At 52.3% G+C, this 20452-nt stretch overlaps 2 protein-coding genes across 3 annotated transcripts; both read right to left on the minus strand.

The window, feature by feature from the left end:
* Positions 1 to 4096: 4096 nt before the first annotated feature.
* BLCAP (BLCAP apoptosis inducing factor) lies at positions 4097 to 11804 on the minus strand. 2 transcript variants are annotated; one of them, XM_068207544.1, is made up of 2 exons: positions 11679 to 11804; positions 4097 to 5693 (listed from the first exon to the last, which is right to left on the minus strand). In XM_068207544.1, exon 2 carries the CDS (start codon positions 5619 to 5621, stop codon positions 5358 to 5360), a length of 264 nt encoding a protein of 87 aa, XP_068063645.1. In that variant the 5' UTR covers positions 5622 to 5693; positions 11679 to 11804; the 3' UTR covers positions 4097 to 5357. The 2 variants fall into 2 exon arrangements, with proteins under 2 accessions (XP_068063645.1, XP_068063644.1); XM_068207543.1 differs by lacking the exon at positions 11679 to 11804 and adding an exon at positions 8356 to 8793.
* A 2752-nt stretch (positions 11805 to 14556) lies between these two features.
* PIGT (phosphatidylinositol glycan anchor biosynthesis class T) lies at positions 14557 to 20016 on the minus strand. Its single transcript, XM_068207545.1, has 12 exons — positions 19827 to 20016; positions 19261 to 19438; positions 18196 to 18323; positions 17622 to 17722; positions 17378 to 17464; positions 17038 to 17125; positions 16866 to 16963; positions 16425 to 16590; positions 16135 to 16335; positions 15431 to 15596; positions 15232 to 15315; positions 14557 to 15102 (listed from the first exon to the last, which is right to left on the minus strand). The coding sequence occupies exons 1-12, from the start codon at positions 20014 to 20016 to the stop codon at positions 14850 to 14852; spliced, it is 1740 nt and encodes a 579-aa protein (XP_068063646.1). The 3' UTR covers positions 14557 to 14849.
* Between the last annotated feature and the right edge of the window lie 436 nt (positions 20017 to 20452).

The following is a 20452-nucleotide window of genomic DNA, read 5'->3' on the forward strand; positions in this document are numbered from 1 at the left end:
TGTTAGCTCTTAGCATCCCTGTTAGAGGAGCTGATGCTGCCTGGAGCATGTGCAGCACCCATGTGAAGCTCCTGGTTCTTCAGACAGTTTTTTTGGAAGATGCTTCTAGGATCTGGTGGGGCTTCTGTGTCGCTGGAGCCATTCCCCAGAGAGGTTCATGGTTCAGCACAGGATCAGGGCCATGTCTGGCATCTCCAGCAGTCCTGGAGGAAAAGCAAGTGACGCAATCATTGCAGTCAGGCCTGAGGAGTGTTCTGTGTGCCCCCAGCCTGGGACACTCTGCCATTGTGTGGTCCAAAGCAAGCACAGGGCAGGGCAGGGGTGGTGCTTGTGCTGCCAGAACGCAGGGCATGGGGCACAGTGTCCCTGAGTGAAGCCACCCAGGCTGGGCTGGGGGGGGCCAGGACAGAACAGGGGCAGCCTCCCTTCAGCAGAATCTGCTTTATCAGCAACTCTAAGAAACAAGCCTGCTGTGTTAAGGTAATTAGTGGGTACTGAATGGGATCCCTCACTCGGTGATTAAGTAATTGACATACAGCACAGTGCAGGGCATAGAGGGTTTTCTAAATTCAGAGTGGATGCTGCTGCTGCTGCTCCTTCACCACTACCATCATCACCACAGCCTGGCGTGGCTTTAGTGCCCCAAGCCCCCCCCCCCCGTCTGGCTGCTCCCTCTTCCTCAGACTGGTAAGTGACTCAGTCTTATCTCCTTAAAAGTTTAATGCTTTATGTTTTGTTTGTCTTTAAAACAATTAAGTGAATGAGGGATTATCTCGTGTGTGCAGGTCCCTTGGTCTCTGTGCAATGTGGCTGTGGCTCCTCCAGCCCTCAGATCTGCACCTTTGGTGTTGCTGTTTGAGAATGGGATGGCCATGGGGGTGAAATGGATGAGGAGATGGGTGCTGGGGGTGGCCAGGGTGCTGCTGTCCAGCCTGACCCTTGGGAGGTGCAGGGGAACTGAGGTGGTTTGTGTGCAGGGGATGAGTGGAGTGGATTCAGGACTTCCAAGCCCTGCCTATGGCACTGTTTGCTTCCTCCTCGCTCTGTCTTGTCCTCAGCCTCAGTGGCAGCTGAAGCATCTTAAGAGGGTATTGGGGTGGGGCTGTGGCTGCCCCTGAGCAGCTCTAGTGAGGAGGCAGGGGTCCTGTGCTGTGCAGTTTGTGTTGGCAATGGGCTCTAAAATGGTGAGGAGGAGTTGTTGTTTGACTTGAGCATCCCCTTCATTTACCCAAAGCTCAGTGGTAGCACTCCCCAAGAACGTGGACTCCTGGCTCCCACAGGATAAATGCTTTTGAGTATACAGGGTCAGCCCTGAACTGCAAATCCCGAGTTGTGCTGAGGGTCTGGGGTCTCTCCCACAGCCTAAATGCAGCAGAAGATCTCCTGGGGCAGGAGCAGGGTGCTGTATGTTAAAGGGTTGGCTCACAGCAGGACTGTCCCCCTGTGTCAGGATCTCAGGTTTTGCTGGCACTGCCATCAGAGCTCCCACAGTGCCTGTTACTCATCGGTAACAAGGGGTGGACAGGAGGCTGCCAGCATGTGCTCACTCAGAGGACACAGCCTGTTGTCACTTGGATCTCATCCCCTCCAGCAGCAGGTCTGGGTGGCACCTGAGCCATCTGTCCTCCCTTGCCCTACCACCAGAGGATTTGCCTTTGCTGGAAGAGTAGCAAAACCCTGTTGCCAAGGGGTAATCTTCAGGCTCTGGAGGGAGGGCTAAAGTCCTTACCTGACTGTAGCTTACCTCCCACGGCTGGGAAACCACCTGGTGTCAGAGAAAAGCTGCAGGGCTGCTGCTGTTGTAAGGCCACAATGTGGGCTTGTCTCAGGGTGAGCAGGAAGAGAATCCAGGCAGGAGGCACTAATCACCCAGCAAGATCCCTGGATGAGAGGCAGATGCTGGGAGAGCAGACTGATTGCTACCTGCACCCCGAGCAAGTGCTGGGCAGCTCAACTGCCAAGTATCAGATCCTAAGATGATGGACTGTCATGGATATCAGCCAGATCTAAAGCTTCAAAAAAAAAAGGCAAGCCTTGTGATATTCCAGCTGCTCATCCTGGGGATGCTCACTCTCTCTAAGAAGGGTTGAGGAGGAGTATGAAAAGCCCCTGGACCCTAAAGCTGTACTGAGGAGTCCAAGGACTGCCTGAGCCAAGCTGCATCTCTGTTTCTAAGGATTGGAACCCGGGCTGGCTTTTGTTTTGTTTTGTTTTGTTTTGTTTTGTTTTTTTTCCTTTATTGACTCTGCTGTGTCACTGTTCTGTGACCTAGAAAAGAAAATTATCTCTCCCTCATACATAAAGACAAAGGAACAGCTTAAGGCTCCAGCTCCCTGTATCCAGGGAGCATCAGGCAGATGGACACTGTAGTTCAGCAAGGTGATGACACTCACTCAGTGCCAAAGTGTCAAGTGACACTTGCGGGCAGTGTCCAGGCTCAGTGGGGCCGTGCACAGCAGTGGTTGTGCTCTAAATCCCACTGCTTCAAGCCACTGGTGCAGCTGCCCACCTGTGTGGTCCCCACACAGAGACTCCATGGTGCTCCCAGGATACCCAGGGACAGAGCCACCCCACTGTTCCTCTAGCAGAGAAGGGCAGAACATCTCGAGTGAGCATTTTTCCATGTGGCTGGCAAATGCCTGGCTGAGCACTCCGGCTGTGTCTGTCCAGGCTCAGCCCCATCTGTGGTGCACAGGCAGGGAAGCTGTGATGCTGCTTTTCAGAAGCCATCGGGTTTGACCTGTTCTGCAGTCACAGGCTGGTTTTTCACAGTCTCTTTATGGAGAAGGATGAACCAGGCATTAGCATGGGATGTGAGACTTGGTTGGGTTCCTCCTTCTGCCTGAGGCTTTCTGTCTGACCATGACGAAGTTGCTTTACTTTTCTATCTTTACAATGAAGATGGTATCTCAGGGCCCTAAGGAGGGTAAGAGAGTGTGCTGGAGAGTGCTGTGTGCACATCAAAGAGTGCTCCTTCTCTGCAGTACGGGTGGGAGGCTTCTTACCCACTGAAAGCCGTCCTGCAGCCTCCCTCTTTTGAAGTGCTTTTTTTTGAGCTGGGTTTCATACAAGGCAAGAGCCTGCAGCTGTACCTTGTCTTGAACCCCATATACAAAGCCAGGGCTTGCTCTCATCCAAAGCACAGTCTGGCTTCGTGGCTAGCATTTATTTAAATTGCTGTGAAGTGCAACTTGGCTAGTGAGCAACAGAAGTGTTCTCTTGACAGAACAGAGTGCATTAGCTTACATAAATTAAAACTTAGAAGTTGCTCAGAGCACAGCTGGCCATGGGTGCCCTCCCCTCTCCTTTCCATTTGTTATTTATGCCTCAGTTGATGTGACAGCTACTGGGACTTCCCTCAGCCTGACAGGTGACAGAGCTGTCACATCTATTTTTGATGTGGCACATGCTTTTCTTTAATCATGTAAACAATAATATGCCCTGAACTCTTTCCAGCTTGGACTTGGTCTTCAGAGCAAGGGATAAAGCCAGTTTCAGCTCCAGCAACATAGCTCCCACACCCCTGAACACTCTCAGGTGCTTCTGGGCACTGTTGGATCCCAGTCTGTCTCTTCCCATTCTACACAGGGGCATGGCCAAGGCTGAGGAAGGGCTCACACCAGCATGTGTGCCCTCCTGGATGGCTGGTGGCAGCTGGGCTGCCCTGAGCAGAGCGACAGGCTGGGGTGATGTGGTGCCATGGGATGGGCTTACACCACGTGGGCACTCAGCAGACACTTTTACTGTCGGCACTGGGGATTAGCGGCTTCCAGGACACAGCTCGGGGATTTAATTTCCTAAGCAGCAAGAAAATGGGGAATCTGTCACGTAAGTGCAGACACACACAACACAGGAGGTGCTTCTGGTTGTGATGAGGCCGTTTAGGAATTGCCAGTCTGGCTCCCAGTCAGCCCATGGTGAGCCTAAACAGTCAAGAGGAGTCAGTACTGGGAGCTACAGGGCAAACAGGCTGTGCCTCTTGCTGGACACTGCTGGGGGCTGCTGTGCTGGGAACAGAACAATGCAGGGACACGTGATTGCTGGGCTAAGTCATCCACAATAAGCAGCAATGCATCATGCTGGGCAGGAGGCCATAGACCAAAGTTTATAAAGCTTTATTAAACATTTTGAACAGCTGTGCAATGAACAAACAATACTCTGGAAGTTTCACAACCTCATAGCTTGAACTGCCTCAGGACAGCAACAGCCACTTCTGCTGCTCTCCACCAGAAGACTGAAGGAAAGACAAACAGATGGCAAAGGGGAGGGAAACCTTCAAAGTTCAGAGGTAAGTGTTTTGTGTCAACCTCTAAGGCTTCTCACAAACCAACCTCTGCCCCAGGCTGTAGGCCTGACCCACCAGCACCTTGGATCCTTGACATCCTTCTGCCAGGGAAGCTGGAGACACCGGGCATTTTTCAGCCTCTGCCCTTCTCTAGTCAGTAGCACCAGCACCTTCTGTCACCTCTGGCCCAAAACCATTATCTCTGAAAATGGCTGAAGCATTTACTGCTTCAAGCCATACCTCCACCTCATGGATCCTCTCCTGCCCACAACCCAGCCTTTCAGGCTAGCATGAGTTTTGTAGGGTAAAGTTCACAGTGGCTTCCAAAACCCTGTGTCTTGCAGCATGCTGGTTCTTTCTCCCAACAGTCAATACCTTGGTAAACCTGGGACATGTAGGAGGAGGGAAAGAGAGAGTCTCTACTGCCTGTCAGGCTTTATAAAAGCAGCAGCATAACTGAGGCTTTCAGGCTGGGATCTTGGAGCAAAGAGTTCAGAAAGCACTTCGGCAGTGCACACATCTCTTTGGCAGGCTGAGCACGAGGAGATGACTCAATTGCCTCTGGCTCCAGCAGTTTTTGGCCAAGTCCATTTGTGAGCTGTTGCACTTGCCCTTGATCAGCAAGGTGGGAAGGCTGGCTCCCCACAAAGAGAAACTGAGAGAATCTTGTAGCTATTCAAGCAGGATCAGTGGGCCAAGAGTTGGACCAGCATGGCCCAATGCAGACAAGTGACACACAACTCCAGCACTCCCAGCTGGGCAGGGGCCAGCAGCTCAGGCTTCCAGCAGTTTTCAGTTGAGAGGGCTGGTGTCTGTTCCCGGTGATACGGGAAAGAAAAAAAAGACTTCTGCTTCTAAAAAAGCAGGTGGTGCTGCCAGAGTTCACACAGTAAACGAGTTGAATTTCACAGGCAGAGTGGGAAGAATTTGCCACTCCAGTCCACGCACAGTTACAGGAAATAGGTTGTCCTTACTCCAGTCCCACACCCAACACCCCCCTCTGGCCCCAGCCCCACCCCTTTTTTTAAAAAGCAAAATAAGAGCCCTCAGCAGACTGGAAGATTATGATTTTCTAGGTGCCCACTATGTTGGGATCATGAGCTGATTCTGGCAACTGGGATCCTGTGCAGTGATACAAGAAGCAGTTCCCCCAGCAGCTGTAGCAGATGAGGAACAGAGCTGCCAGGAAGACCAAGGCACAAATTGTGCAAGGTTTCCGTTCCAGGAGAAAACTGAGCAGGTAGAATCCCATAAACATTGAGTGACTGAACCACAATGCTGGGTTGAGGGGCTTGGGTATGAGCAGGACAGGTAGCAACCACTGAAGGCAGTACATCGTGGCTGGCTGAGGCCTCGTTGCAGTGGCAGTCAGATGTGCTCCAGCAACTCCTCCGGAGGGCAGGCTGCTCTGTAGGGAGGAGGAAATGTCAGACTCTCAGAGAAATGCAGGGAAAAAAAATCAACTGACATTCTTCTAAAGCCTCATTTATTCCCAAGCATCATATGCTGATGGTTGAACTCCCAGTACTAAATTCTAGTGTGTCTTGGAGCTGGTGGAAAGCTCCCTGCTTTCTGAACCACCCAGCTGGGGACAGGATCAGCTAATGCTGTTAGAGAAGTGTATCCTGTGTCCTCTGTTCCTCAGGCCTTCATCCACGCTAACAAGTGAGACCCTTTTAGCACAGTGCAGGAACAGAAAGGGAGAGGTGGAAATGGGAAACAAGCTGCCACAGCCTTCCCTACACACATCAATCCAAGACAGTCCAAAGCCTTGAGAGATGATACAAAGAAATGCAATTGAAGGGTAATCATTATTTGGTGCTACAGAGGAGTGCTAAGGAAGCATTAGTGTAAGGAATTGTTCTGCACACAAACAAAAAGGCTTCCAGCAGGACAGCACCAGAGCAGCTACACATCAAGCTACCCAGGAAAGCCCTAGCAGCGTCCAGGCTGTAAAACAAAGGGGAGGACAGTCCCAGCTTAAAGATTTATAATCCTGCCAAACAGCTAAAGTCAGATGATAAAGTATGTGAATAGATCAAACGGGGGGACAGGCTCAAAATGGCAATTTCCATAAGTGCTGTAAACACAGGATTTCCTCACTTGGATTATTATAAAACCCTGTGGAAACTGAGCTTTAAGGGCTTTCCTAGGCAGAGATGGCAGCTCACTATAAGTCCAGAAAACTTGCTCCTACCTTTAGCAATGGCATAAAGTGTGTGCTTCATTTTTTTCCTTTGAAGCACTACAAACCCCTTCAAGAATTTCAAATGGCTTTAAAAACAATACATGCCTCACCCCCAAGAAGAGTCTGGTGGGGACAGCTCCTTGCAGAAAGCCTTGTATCTGCAATTACTCAATGGAGCAGTGCTCCCTCAGAAGGATGAAGGGCTCAGCCGAGCCTGTTAGGATTATAGCTGGGGGGGTGGGAAGGTTAGTAGGATGAAGGAGTGAGAATGTAAACAAACAGCACATTCCACTGGCTCCTGTTGGCAGAAGGGATTTCCTGGCAAAGGGAGGGAGAATGAGGGATTGCAGAGAAAAGCCAAGAGAAAACCACACGAGGTTCTCTTGCAAAAGAACACTGAGGTCAGACTTGTCTCGCAGGTAGCAATGGGCTCTGCTGTCAGCAGCAGGAAATGCTGCCATCCTGAGCAGCACAATCTATTTTACTTTAATGTTAGTAGGAAAATGCAGGCAAACATCCCCACCAGCACAAACATTATGTGGGGAAAGTACATTGTGCTGGTGCTCCTGCAAGGGAGTGTTCTCCAGCAGAGAGAGCAGCTGGAGTTCAATTAGTAAAACCAAGCTACAGCTCAGTAGCCAAAGAGTAAGGAAAAAGTTATTTTATGCTGCAATACAGATAAAGCCAAGTCACAGGAATAAAGCCCCCAGTGTTAGTCCTGTTTTAGGTAGGTCACTCACTTGCATCTTTAAGGGCAAGTCTAGTCCCAAGCCTTTTCCTCCCATCTGTAAACTGGAATTAGCTATTACTCATTTCATAACAAAACATGCTGTCTGCTTGCCTTTGTGAATTGCTCAGATGTCTCTGGAGTAAACAATACCACAGAAGTACTAGAGAACTTTTTTTCCAAGGGGAAGAATGGAGAGAAAAAGATCTAACAACAAATATTTGAATAGGGAGGTAATTAAACCCCATCACCCAAATTTTCAGTTCAGATTGCACTGAATGCAGCAAAGTTTTACTAAATCAATGATCTGCAGCTGCCTTAATCCTCCTGAAATGTTCCCTTCTTGAAGTTTCCTGCAATTTTTTTTCTCACAAGTGCTCCAAACACCGAGCATTAAAAATCACTCCCTAAATGCCATGTTCTGTTTTTGCTAGATCCAGCCCTAAGTTGCATCAGCTTCACTTCTGTGGCAATTTGTGTCACCTGTTCTCGAAACGTTAGTTTAAAGTGCCTACTTTGCTTTGTGTTTTCTGTCTCTAGAGTAAAGAAATGGGTAAAGAATGTGTTTGTTAAGTAGCACAAGGCTGAAACAAAGAACTAGAATTTTTCAGAACTAATGTCACAAATCTCTCAGCTTTAATAGGGTCATATGTCACTGTTGAGCCTTTAACCCCAAACTTTACAACTGACTAGAGTTAGAAAATAATTTTAATTTGTGTTTTAGCTACACTTTGTATTTCATAGTCTGGCCTCCTCGCTCCTACAATGCTCTTAAGAATAACACTAAATACTGAGTTGATTTTAAGTGTCTAAGCTTTACTTGTGCAGTTCCTACAAACACAAAGCCATCTCACAAGTTACTCATTTTTAAATATTAGTATTTCCTGCAAGAACCAGTTGTTTGTAGCAATCAATACAACCACTGCAGAATAAAGAACCATTTAATAGTAGTTATTTTTACTATGAAGTTTCAATGCCAGTGCCCTTCAACCTGCAAACCTCTTGGATTTCTGCCAAATGCAGCCATTCAAACAGCTGCTCTTTGTATATCTGTAGTCAGCTTATTTTATTCTCACGTCTCCCTTCAGTACCAACCAGTTAAAGGCTGAGGACCCTTTGCTGTATCCCACAGCTGATCCTAGACCAAGTACTTACTACTGGAGGCTGCTACAGCTCTGTCTCCCTCAAGGGACTTTCCTCCAGTAGGATACGTGCTCTTCCCTAGAGACTCTCTGTACAGCTGGCATTGAGACTGAGTTCTCTTTACACTCTATTGATCCAAGAGAAACAGCACCTCCTGCTAACAGCTCTTTACTGAGCAGGGAACATTCTCCTTCATGCCCAGGACAGGCAGATCTTTCTGAAAGCCACAACAATATTTGGTTTTGCCTGATTTCTCAAGCAAGGTGAAATCTACAAATTAAAGATTCCTACCTTGCTGTCTTTGTCCCCTCCTCACAATCCAAGCCAAAGATTACCATGTTCCAGAGCAAATCATAACCTGTCACCCAACAGGACTGGTTTCACAATGCATCCTGTTTTACCTCAACCAGTTGCTCGTGTTCTCCCCTGCCTGACTCACCTCTTGCCTCAGACAGCCCAGTGTCCTGCTATCCCCAAACCTGCTCCTGTGCGGCTCCTCATGTCACCTGATTTGGTGGCCACTCATGTTTACCTGACAGCTCCTTCCCACTTCCTCCTTTCAGCTCTCCACAGCTCTTGGAGCCACTTGAACTCACTTCAGACCCCTCAGCAGCAGAGCTGGTGATGCTCCCACTGTGGCCCAGTCTGATCACCACGTGCTGCCAGAGACTCCTCCTGCCAGTTCCTGCAGGCAGAGGAGGAGCCAGGGGAGGTTCCCTGCACACCTCCTTAATAAGCAAGCACCAATACTTTTCCACATGCTTATTAGCTGGCTTCCACTGCATTCCCAGCCCTCCCTGCTGTCATCTTCCCTCCCAAAAACATCCAGGTCCTACTGGTGTATGTTTGTGCCAAGGATTTTGGAATTCCAGTGCAAAGGCAGCAGCAGACCTTTCCCAAGCAGAAACAAAATTTCAGTTATGACAGGTCTAGAGTGAGTAGCACAGTGTACTGCTTTGCAAAGATCAGTCACGTTTTGGAATAAATCCATCTGAGAGGAGCTAGCAAGCTGTTCCTTCATATTCTACAAACTAACTCAGTAATTAACACACTGAGAGGTGTTCCTACACCATAGGTTTGGCACATCAGTATGTCAATAGTAACTCTGTATCTTTCTCAAGAACATTTGAATTCTTTAACAGTCCATTTACCCTGGAAGGGAAGAATAATCAGCCAGCTTTCCCCAAGCACTTCAAGGGTAAGCTTGTTCAGACCTTACAAAGGCAGCCTTTAAGCCAGTGCTGTCCACAAAGAACTGCCCCAGCAGATGCTACAGAAAGACTTTCCCAGGCTGAGAGCTGAAAGGTCTGCAATAAAACACTGAGTAACCTTTTTATTGGGGCGTGCTGGTATCATCCTCCCCCTTTCCCAAAAGCTGAGGTCTCCGCTTGTGATGAAAAGCCACACTGGTGAGATAAAAGTCTCTCAAGTTATCCAGTGTACATACACTGAAGAGGAAGCCTCAGGGATGTGTTTCTTACCTACAGTGCTCACCTGTCTGCTTAAAATTGTTTTAATCAAAAACCCTGCCACAAATACTAACTGATGCGTTTGGGCAGTGCTTCACACTGCCAGCGTGTGTTCAAAACCAACTCAAATATCACACAGCACCCAAAACAGCTGCTGAAAGATACACATCTAAAGCACTGGGACAAAAAGAGAGGTGAAGAACTATCAAGTGACAAGTTTGAAGAGTTCAGCTAAGAAAAGCAACAGCAGACCAGCTTTCCAGATGCCAACCCTCTGTCGTAAACCCAAGAACCATAACTGCTCAAACTTTAAGACCTATTTGCAGCAGGGATTAACTTCTCTAGCGGTTTTTTTTTTTAGCCTTGCCATTATTATTTCAATTTTTTAAGAGCTTTATCTGCTGGTATGACTCAGCTGGAAAGAGTGAGTCTATACTTTTTGGCAAAGGCCTTACCCTAGTCTTGGATCATGCCTTGGACACTTGATGTAAACTCAGAAATGGTGCAATGTAATCACAACAGTTTCCAAAAAGAGCAACAAATCCTTTCCTAACCAAGACTTGGGGTTAGTGCTCTGATTTCTCAAGCTACACACAAGCCAAAGCAATTCACTTGGTGAAAAGTGGAGGCTCTCTGTTGAGCCACTCTTTTCACCACTTCCAAAGCTGCCCTCTGAGCTTCATCCCTGATGAGGGATGGATGAGCATTTGTCCAGAGGCATGTCCACTCCATTTGGACTGCAATGCCCTCACAGCACCAGAGTGAATCCTTCTCCACCCATGAACAGGAGGGCAGAGGAGAGATCCAAACTAAAACTAATTGTTTTTCTCAGAGTGCTTGGAATGGGCCTGGAAATCATCAGGAATCAGAAGTCAGCCAGCTCTGTAATGGGAAGAGATGTCAGCAGTCACAGTTGCCATCTGAAGTATTGCTACTTTCATTTGTACTAATTCATTAATTTTCAGAGGTCCTCATTCCCACCTTCTACCTTTAACTGCCAAAGATCACAACTTCCAGATCCCATTCCAAGTTCCCTGACAAACGTAGTTTTAATTTGGACATCTTCTCTATCTTTTGTGCCTTCAGCAGGCTTCAGAGGTCCAAATACAGCCTGATAAGGGTGAGTTTTCTGCATCTCAGATCAGGAAAGGCAAAAATGCTGTTTGAGCAGCTGTGAGGAGTTATGACCTACAGTTTGGAAAGACAAAGGTTACTACAGTATGACAGTACTTGCAAGGTCCATTGAAATGTTTCAGTAGCAGGGAAGCATGGGAGAGTTCAGCATGAGCATGTTGTGGACTGCGTTTAAGAGCTTGTTTTTCCTCTTCTCTTGCACTTGCGTGTTTGGGATATCATGAGCAACGTTTGTATGACAGAACAGCTTTTAAACTCACTTTGTAGCTGGCTCAAAGCATGTACGGGTGCTCGGGGAGGGTGCCTGGCCGGGCACAACAGCGCTGCACAGCGCTGCATTCATAAACTATCCCACAATATCCCGGGCTGGAAGGGACCCACAAGGCCCATCCCCGTCCAGCCGCCTGGACAAAAGCCTGCCAGAGCATTGTGCTGCCCTGGGGAGAAACGGGCCCGAGTTTCCTTTCAGAAGGCGTTAACGAGAGCTACGAGAGGTTCGCGGCCGAGAGCAGAAGGAAGGGAGGGGAGGGCACGCACAGCGCTGTTATTTCCATGCTGGCACCGAGCTCAGCGTCGGTTGAAGCCTTTTCCACCCCGGCGCACGCAGGGCTACGAGCGCGGGGCTCTCCGGCGGCAGGGAAACCTTCCCCCTTTTCCCCCCCGACCTCCGAAGCTCGCAGCGTTCCCCCGCTCCGCCGGCTGGGCCCCGGCCGCTCTCCGGCCCGTACTCACCGCGCGGTGCCGCCGCCTCACGCCGCCATCCCGGGGCCGCCCTGAGGAAGGAGGGAGAGGCCTCCCGGGAGCCGGGGGACGCCCCGCTGCCCAGGCGGCCGGCCGGCTGTCCCCGGGAGCGCTGCCGGCCCCGGTGCGCCGCTGCTCGGCCGGCGGGGCGGGGGCGCGGGGAGCGGCCGCTCCTCAGCGGGGTCCGGGCAGCCCCGCGCGGCGGGAGCGGAGCGCGGCGGCCGCTGCGCCTGCGCGGACGGCGCTGCGCCTGCGCCTGCGCGCGGGAGGGCGGCGCGGGGAGCCGGCCTCGGCCGCGGTCTGGTTCTGTGGAAAGATTTTTGTGTTTCTGGGTTCTTGTAATGAGCCACGCTTGGGCCGTTCAGCCTGGAGAAGAGGAGACTAAGGGGGAGACCTCAGCGCGCTGCTTACAGCTTCCTCACGGGGGGCAGCTCCGATCGCAGGCTCTCATGACCAGTGACAGGACCCGAGGGAATGGCCTGAAGCTGTCAGGGGAGGGTTAGGCTGGATGTTAGAAAAGGATTTTCACCCAGAGGGTGGTGGGGCACTGGAACAGGCTCCCCAGGGCAGTGGTCACGGCCCCGAGCCTGTCTGAGCTCCAGAAGCGTTTGGACACCGCTCTCAGGCTCAGGGTGGGACTGCTGGGGTGTCCTGGGCAGGGCCGGGAGCTGGACTCGGGGATCCTGAGGGGTCCCTTCCAACCCAGCACATTCTGTGGTTATTATTAAATTGTGTTTGCACGCTCCATTGTACCTTGTGCTGTGCTGCCTCCGAGCCACGGAGGACAGCGGGGCTGGGCAGGCGGGGAGCAGTGCAGGCCATCCCTCCGCCGCCCTGCTCCGCTGGGTCCCCTCGAGCACAGTGCTCTGGATCGTGTCCAGGGGCACGGGAACATCTCAGTGGCAGCCTGTTCCAGTCACCCATGCAGCAAAGGTCTTCATGTTCGGGTGGGACTGTTACCTCATCCCACTGTTCAGCACCACCGGGGAGAGCCTGGCTCCATGCTCAGAACACCCTCCCTGCAGCTGCTCACAGGCATTGATAAACTCCCCTCGCAGTCGTCTCTCCTCCAGCCTAAACAGCCCCAGCTCCCTCAGCTTCTCCTTGTAAGAGAGATGTCATCTTCACAGCCCTCCCCTGGAGTCGCCTCGGGGAGCTCCATGTCTCTCCTGCACTAAGTAACCCAAGGGAGCCCAAGGGAAAGAAGAAAAATAGACCAGGAAAAACAAAAACCCCAAAGACCAGGATCTGGCATTCTCACAACCATTTAAAACCCACCCAGCCACAGTTGCAGGGCCACCCACATTTCCCACAGTTTTCCACTTGGCTGGCCTTTGCATTTTTGATAGTTATGATAAGACCTGCTCTCCCAATGGCCCAACAAGCATGTATCCAGCCCAGGATAGTTTCCCTCTGCTCTGTCATTATTCTGGGCTGACCTCTTTATGGGGTGTTTAAAATTCCTGGTTTATGGCACTGCATAGGAATGGCCCTAAAGCCTTTGGCTGATGCCAGCTCTGATGGTTCATAGTAAAAATAACTACTAGATGCCAGCTGATGATTCCCATGGTACTCAGGGGACTTTCAGGATCCCACCCAACACCAGCAGCAAGCAGGCTTCACCCGGGGAACTGGGCTGCTCTGAGCTGCTCGAGCACATGCTGCTGGTTCAGTCTGCAGGATTGATACTGGATCCAACCTGACACAACTTGAGGTCTCCAAATCCTTTTGCAAACTGCAATGTGAACCCTCGTGCCTAGAACTGCTGTGGGAGCTGTCTGCTCACTTGAGTTTTGGTTGTAGTTCCGGCTTTCTATAAAGAAATTCCATTTTGCACTTGAAGCCTGGCTGGCAGGGCTGTGAGCTCCCAGCCCCGTGGCACCTTTTTCAGCAGGCAGGAACAGAGAGGGATCATCCAAAACTGGTATTTCAGCAGGCTCTGCAGGCTGCATGGAGCCATCCAGTGGAGTGCATCTGTAAGGAGCTGCAGAGTAAAAAGCATCTCTGGCATGGAAGGGAAAGGTAATCCCAGGCTAGTGGGAACAGCTTCTTCTGTGCAGGACAGGAGGCCATGGGGTTTTTATGGCCTTTCTGTTCAAGCAGAAGCTTTTAAAGGACCTCTGGCTGTGCTCTGCTTTGGTTCTGGAGAGTATTTCTTCCAGTGATTTCCCTGTCCTTTGTTTAGCTGGTTGTAAGCAGTGTCTGTTGCAATCACAAAAGCCACATCTGAGATGGAAAGGGCGAACCCCTGAAAGCAGCACTGTCAGAGGCCAAGCAGCACCACCACTGACCTCCCGCTGCTCTGTGTGAACCACAAGGTGGTAATTTGTATTTTGAGAAAATAACTGAGGAGCACAGTGTGCCAGTGTTCCTGCATTCCCAGCCCATGGCTGGCTGCAGCTCAGCACTTGGGGTCTGCTGAGCCAAGGCTCCCCAAAGCTCCAGGGACACTGTGGGTGCACAGGAGAATCTTGTGCTGTGGCAGAGGGGTGAGCAGGTAGAGGGTTTCAAAATCCTCCAAATAGAAGCTGTGAGCAAGAGAAGGTTTTTCCTGTGAAAGAAAATAAACCCTTGCTGTTGGTGAGGGGGCAGACATACATTGTGCCCAACAATTAATTTGCAAACTGGCTCCAATGTCGCCAAGTGTGACAGGACACATATATGTGAAACAAGGCAACTGTGAAAGGTGAGATGTTAGAGCAGATGAATCCCTCTCTTTTCTGCAGATCAAACCCCCTTGCCTGGTCCTGCCTGCATCAAATCTCAGCTGATCCAGGCAGTGTGCTACAGACTTGGCAGCTCACAGTCTTAGAGGGTCAAGTCTGCCCATGAGCTGAGAAAGCAAAACCAACCAGGAGCACCACAAACATACAAAACACTCCAGTTTACTTCCAGCACCATTCCCAGCATGTAAGTTACACCTCTCCCAAACAGAAGTCTTTTACTTTTCCCAGTCCCACAGCAGTGCAGTTCAGTAGTCAATGGGCTTAGAGCCATTTCCCATCTTAGCAATGGAAGTGATCTCTCAGCTTATTGGATCCCAAAGAGAGTTCCTGGCAGCAAAACAGAACAAGCTGCTTCCAGCAAGACAAGAGGCAGCAGTGCTCTGCTGTCTGTCTCCCCGCAGAGCCCAGCAGGCAGTGCTGGCTGCCCTGGCTCCTCTCACAGTGGGGGTACCCCCCTGAATTTTCGGATGACGTTGGCCAGCCGCTTGGCCAGCCTGCCCCGGCTGGGCTCCTCCACATGGAACGTTCTGGTCAGCAGGTTGTAGAAAGAGCCATAGCACACGGCCACCACGGTGCAGGTGAGGCAGATGACATTGTAGGGCATGCTGAAGTCTGGTGTTGGCAGGTTCACCAGCAGTGGCTCCGTGTACAGGCGTACAAAATAGCTGGAGCCATCGGAGGAAGGAAACCTGAAGAGTGGAAGGAAAGGCAGGGTCAGCCTGCACAGGACCAGTGCTTTGTGCTCACCTGAGAGGATGAGAGCAGCCACAGCCCACAGGTTGTGGCACAGCCCCACTTCCCAGCACCAGCACACTCACAGCGAGGTGAAGAGAGGGCTCTGCTCCACATCCATGTCCTTCATTGCAGTGACACTGGGCACCAGGGCACTGAGCACAGATGAACTAAGGGCACAAAAACATGCCAGTGTCAGTCCTGACAGCAAAGACATCTCCAGAGACCTGGGCAGTAAGTCTTATGCAGCCCAGAAAGAGATGAGGAGCTGAGGAATGTGATTACCTGACATAAAAGCCATGATTGGGGTCAGGTGGGTACTCTGTCCACTTCAATAAGGCCCTCTCAAACTGGATTGTGATCTTGGTGACGGAGTTGGCTGGCAGCTGGATCAGCATTTCCAAGAGGTGAGGCCGTCTCCGGTCCTGGGCTGGCTGGTAGTGGATGTAACCTAACCCCAAAGAGATTTCAGCAATGGCACCAGGGGAACCTTTTTCCAATCTCACATTGCCTGGACATCTCCCATGACGTGGGTGCTCCTGCTTCCACTGTCCTGAGAGAGGTTTTCTGGGCAGGTGAAGATGTACCCATAGCAAAAAGCATGTGTTAAAGCTAAATTTAGCTGGTCTTTAAAGCTACTGACCCATGACAGTCAGGTATTCATAAGGAAAGGTATAAAAGCAAAATAAAATCCAATCATCAGTTTTAAATTTAGCTTCCTGTGCTACAAAAATTAATTCATGTTGGTTTAAAGCCTTGTTGGATTATGAAACACCATCCATGTGCCTCTCATAAATAAAACAGACTTAATGGTCTCATCTGCTGTGAGCACTGAACTTGTGGCTAGGAAAACACCTTAAAATGTTTTGTTTCACAATCCAATTTCCCAGTGATCACTGGGGCCTGAGGGAGGGACTAAACCGTCTTTGGAATGAGCTGCTCATGCCAAGGGAATTGGGTGGCACGTGCTGCTTGGAGAGTTCACTTACTCGGCTTGTTTTCCTTCCCTTTGGTGATGATAGTCAGGGTGTGCACGTAGAGCCGCAGGTACCAGGGCACAGTCTCCAGCAGGATCACGGGGAAGGCTCGGTAGGGGTGAGTGTTGTAGATGAGGGTGCAGATCTCCCCGGTCTGCAGCCCGTACCCCCCCACGTAACGCTGAGCATGGAGTGTGGGAATGGGCATTTCCGCTGTGGAAGAGGAAGGACAGGAGTGGGGTGATTTTCAGCCCTGGAGCCCTGGCCAGTGGTGCAGATGAAGTGAAGTTCTGCTCACTCACAGCTGTCTTGGGGCCGCTTCCACTTCAGCTGCACATTCAGGCTGCGAGATGTATTGAAGAGCGAGGGGCTCAGCAGGTCATAGACAGCATAGGTTTTCTTGTCTCCCTGGACAATAGCTTCGTGTACTGATGTTGGAGGAGGGGACACTTCCAGTAGCTCCTTTTCCTGAGGAAAGCAAATGGACCGTCACCTTGAAGAAGCTGGCAGCACTGGGCAAAGTCCCTCCAGGTCGCCCTGAGCTTTGCCACCCAACAGCCAGCTCCGTGCTCTTGCTAACACCACCAGACTCATCCCCTCAGCCCTCCTCAAGGGAGGAAATCACCTCCCTTGTTAGCCCTGAGAGGCCAGGCCATGCAGAGGTTGGAGGTGAGGATGTTTCAGAGCCACATGAAGTGGCTGACCTGAGGGAGCAGGGCATGCTTTCTGGCCCATGAGCTTACCTTGTTCTTAGGGGAAATGTCAACGTAGACTTTGCTCTGCGATGCCAGAGGACACGTGTCAGTCAGTGTGCGAGAGAACATCTTAAAGAGGGACCAGTCTGTGGGAAGCAAGGTCAGGTGGCAGGTCAAGTGCTGCAGGCTGGGAGCACTCGAGCACAGCCACCAAGCTTACCTTTCTTTCCTTGGCCACTGGAAAAGAAATCAAAGACCACAGTGAGGGTCTGTCTGAGCTCCCAGGACACAGCCAGGCAGGAGGCATCCTGGACAAGAAAGAGACAAGCAGCTCTGATACACCTTCTGGAGGGGGAGGACACCAGGATGGAGCTGGAAGTCCACCAGGATTGCAAGATTTCCCTTGGGGTTACCAGAGAAGAAGGATGACAGCTGTGTTAGACACAGTGAACCCGTCACAGTGTAGCTGGGCAAACCAGCGTGACATTCTTGCAATGTGACACGGGGGGGTTGGATTTTCTCTTGGGGTGTTCAGGGAGGGAGCTGAGCCCAGCACTTACCCTGCAGATGGGGCGGATGTGCACTGCCTGGGAGTGGTAGCTGCTGTGGAACAAGCGCTCGGCCTTCAGCAGCACAGCGAGCCCAGCCTGCAGGGAACAAAGGAGAAACTCAGCCCCTGCCCTGTCCTCTGCTCCCACCGAGAGAAAGGCCCTGAGGGAACTTCCCAGTACGTACTCCCAGATTGCTGCTGGGAGCCCAGGTCCATCAGGAGTGGCCCAATTAGGCAGCAGGACTTGTCTTTACCTTTGAGCCACATGGCAGCAGCTTCTTCCAAGGGGTGAGGTTCTCTGTGCAGACGACTTCCCGGGGCAGGACAGCGTAACGGAGGAGATGGTGATCCGTCCCTGGGCAGGGAGAGGGAGGTCAGCAGGCTGGGACTGCTACAGGCATGAGCACAGCAGCAGATCTGTTCCACCCCCAGTGTACCCCACATCCCACCACCCTCTCAGTATGCCTGAAATGCCGTGAGCTCCACCAGAAGTAGATCCCACTCTGTTTGGAGCGACTGGAAAGAATGGGTAAGGATATATCCTAGCAGATCTTTTTTCATGAGTGCCTTAAATCCTGTAGTCCTCACTGTTTCATAAAGCACTTTTCATAGAGACGGATAAGGGCCTGGGAGCATCTGCCATGTACTACTTGTGGGTTTCTTCTGTTTAAATCCAAGCCTTGCTTGTAGGGAGAGGAAGTCCTTCCAGGAAGAGGCTAACAGATGCTGTTGTACACACCCAGACCCAGAGTTGTTGCAGGACCTGCACCTGGAATGCTGGCAGTGGCACAGGGCAGAACTGAAGTGAGAGGGCAGAGCCAGGCTCACCATTGGCTAAACCCAGGGGTTTGAAGGATGCTGTTGGAATCACTGTGTTGGTCGAGTCAATGAAGTTGAGAGAAGCACAGAATATTCCCGAAAGGATGTTACTCAGTTCTTTCCAGGCTTTGTCAACACTGAGTGAGAACAGACACCAGAGATTACTCAGCAGCTCAAGTCCTTGAAACAACAAGTGTTAAGTCAGTAACATTCAGAAAATACAGCGGGGTGACCACACTGGGTTACTGAAGCTGCGTGGAGTGTGCAGAGAGACTGCTGGGCTGGCACTCCCCAGCTCTCTTGGTATTTTATTCTGACACATCAGATTTGAGGGACACACAGCAGAGACTCACAGGCATCACACAGCCAAGGGACATGGTGGTGGGCACAGCTGGTATGAGAGGAGAGAGGCCAGGGGAACAGGGAGCACGCAGGAGGTGATGTGTGAATGGGGAAGGGGCTGTGAGACCCAAAGCAATGCCTTGGTGCAGCTCCAAAGGCTGACCCGACCGGCAGACAAGGAATGGGACACTTGCAGGGAGGAGAGAGCTCTGTGAGTCCCCTCAGGGCTGCTGCAGCTGGAACAGGGGTGGTGTGCTAAGGGAGATGGTGACAGGTATTGGATGGGAGTCAAAGGAAGTGAGTCATGGATGAGAGGTCAAGATATAGCCCCACTGTATTAGCGCAGCAAGGGGTCCTGTAATCCACTCTGAACCCTCCTCCCCCATGCTGTTTTCTCCCAATGACACACACACCCACTGCTCGGTTAGATCAGAGTTATTTCTCTCTCTGCCACCGCTAAGTGCTTGTCATCACAGAGCCCACAGGGGAATTACTTGGGCCTCTAGTGAACAAGGATTTGCCCTCAGCACCACATCCTGTCCTGTGAACAGATGGGGTACGTTCTGTGGGTTTTTTAGAGCTACTTCTGGGTTCTTTCTTCCAGCAGACATTTTTCAACCCAAGAGGCCCACTCACACACCGTGGCTGCCTCAGGAGAGGTGAGCAACAGCTCCTGGGAGCAGTGGCCACAGAGGGGACCCAGAGGGACAGATCCATGGCTGGGGTACCTACTCGGTGATCGTGGGCTGGAACCAGACCCAGAGCTCAGCGCCAGCGGGTGCCTGGAGGGGCGGCTGTCCCCAGTACCGGGTGCGCCAGAAGCCCTGGGTGAGCGCGAGGTGGAGCTCCCGCACGCCCAGCGCTGCCACCAGCCGCCCCAGCGCCTTCGGGAAGAGCCTGTAGTGAGAGACTGTGGGCAACGTTAGTCCCTGCACATCTCATCCCCCGATGCCCTCCCCTGACATCACACCAGGGCCTGCCCAAACACGACATCGCCCCGACACTGCCTCTGCTTGCGCCATCACGCACAGCCCGCTTGCGTCACGGCCCCGAGCCCCCTCGTGTGACGTCACCGCACCGCTCCGTCCCCACAGCCCCGCTCGGCCCTGTCCCTGCTCACCGCACCCCGCCTCTGACGTCACTCGCACCCGTGATGTCATCGCTCGAGGCAAACCATCACCTCGCGTGGTCCCTCCGCGATAGCCCCGCCCCTGCGCACCGCCCCAGCCAATAGCAGCGCGGTGCGCCCCCGGGCCAGCCAATAGCGGCGCGGTCCGCCCAAGCCGGGCCCGCCCTACCTGCGCCCCGCTGCAGGTCCGCGTCCCAGCGCGTGCGGAACTGGAAGGTGGCGGCCACGTCGCCGGTGGGCAGCGGGCTCAGCAGCAGCTCCTCCCGCAGCGCGTCCCGCCGCTCCCGCCCCGCGTCCGCCCGCCCGGGCCCGGGCCCTGCCGCCGCCAGCAGCAGCAGCAGCAACGCCGCCGCCGCCATCCCACCGCCCGCCCCGCCCCGCGCCGCTTCCGCTTCCGCCCGCGCCGCCAATGGCGCCGCTTCCGGGGGTGCCATGGAGACGCCGTGTGCGCCCGGGCCGCGGGACTGTCCCGGCCCGGCCCCGGGAGCTGCTGAACGGAGCGAGCCTGGAGCCTCCGCGGGGAGAAGCGCCAGCCTGGCTGCGCCTGCCCCAGCCCCCAGCCCAGGAGCGAGCGCCAGCGCTTTCACAGAACCGCAGAACATCCTGCGTGGGAAAGGAGCCGCAGGGATGATCGCGGCCAGCTCTGGTGGTTTGAGAGGGGCTTAAGCGGCTCTCCGAGGGCTCCCTTCCGCCACTTTGAAATTGGTGCTGCAGGGGAAGCCTTGGCGCCGTCTCAGCTTGGGTGGTTCCCTGCGGAGCCTGGCTGTGCCCCAGCACGCTGCGAGGCCTGTGCCT

This window comes from Anomalospiza imberbis, chromosome 17, assembly GCF_031753505.1.
Source record: "Anomalospiza imberbis isolate Cuckoo-Finch-1a 21T00152 chromosome 17, ASM3175350v1, whole genome shotgun sequence".
NCBI lineage: Eukaryota > Metazoa > Chordata > Aves > Passeriformes > Viduidae > Anomalospiza > Anomalospiza imberbis.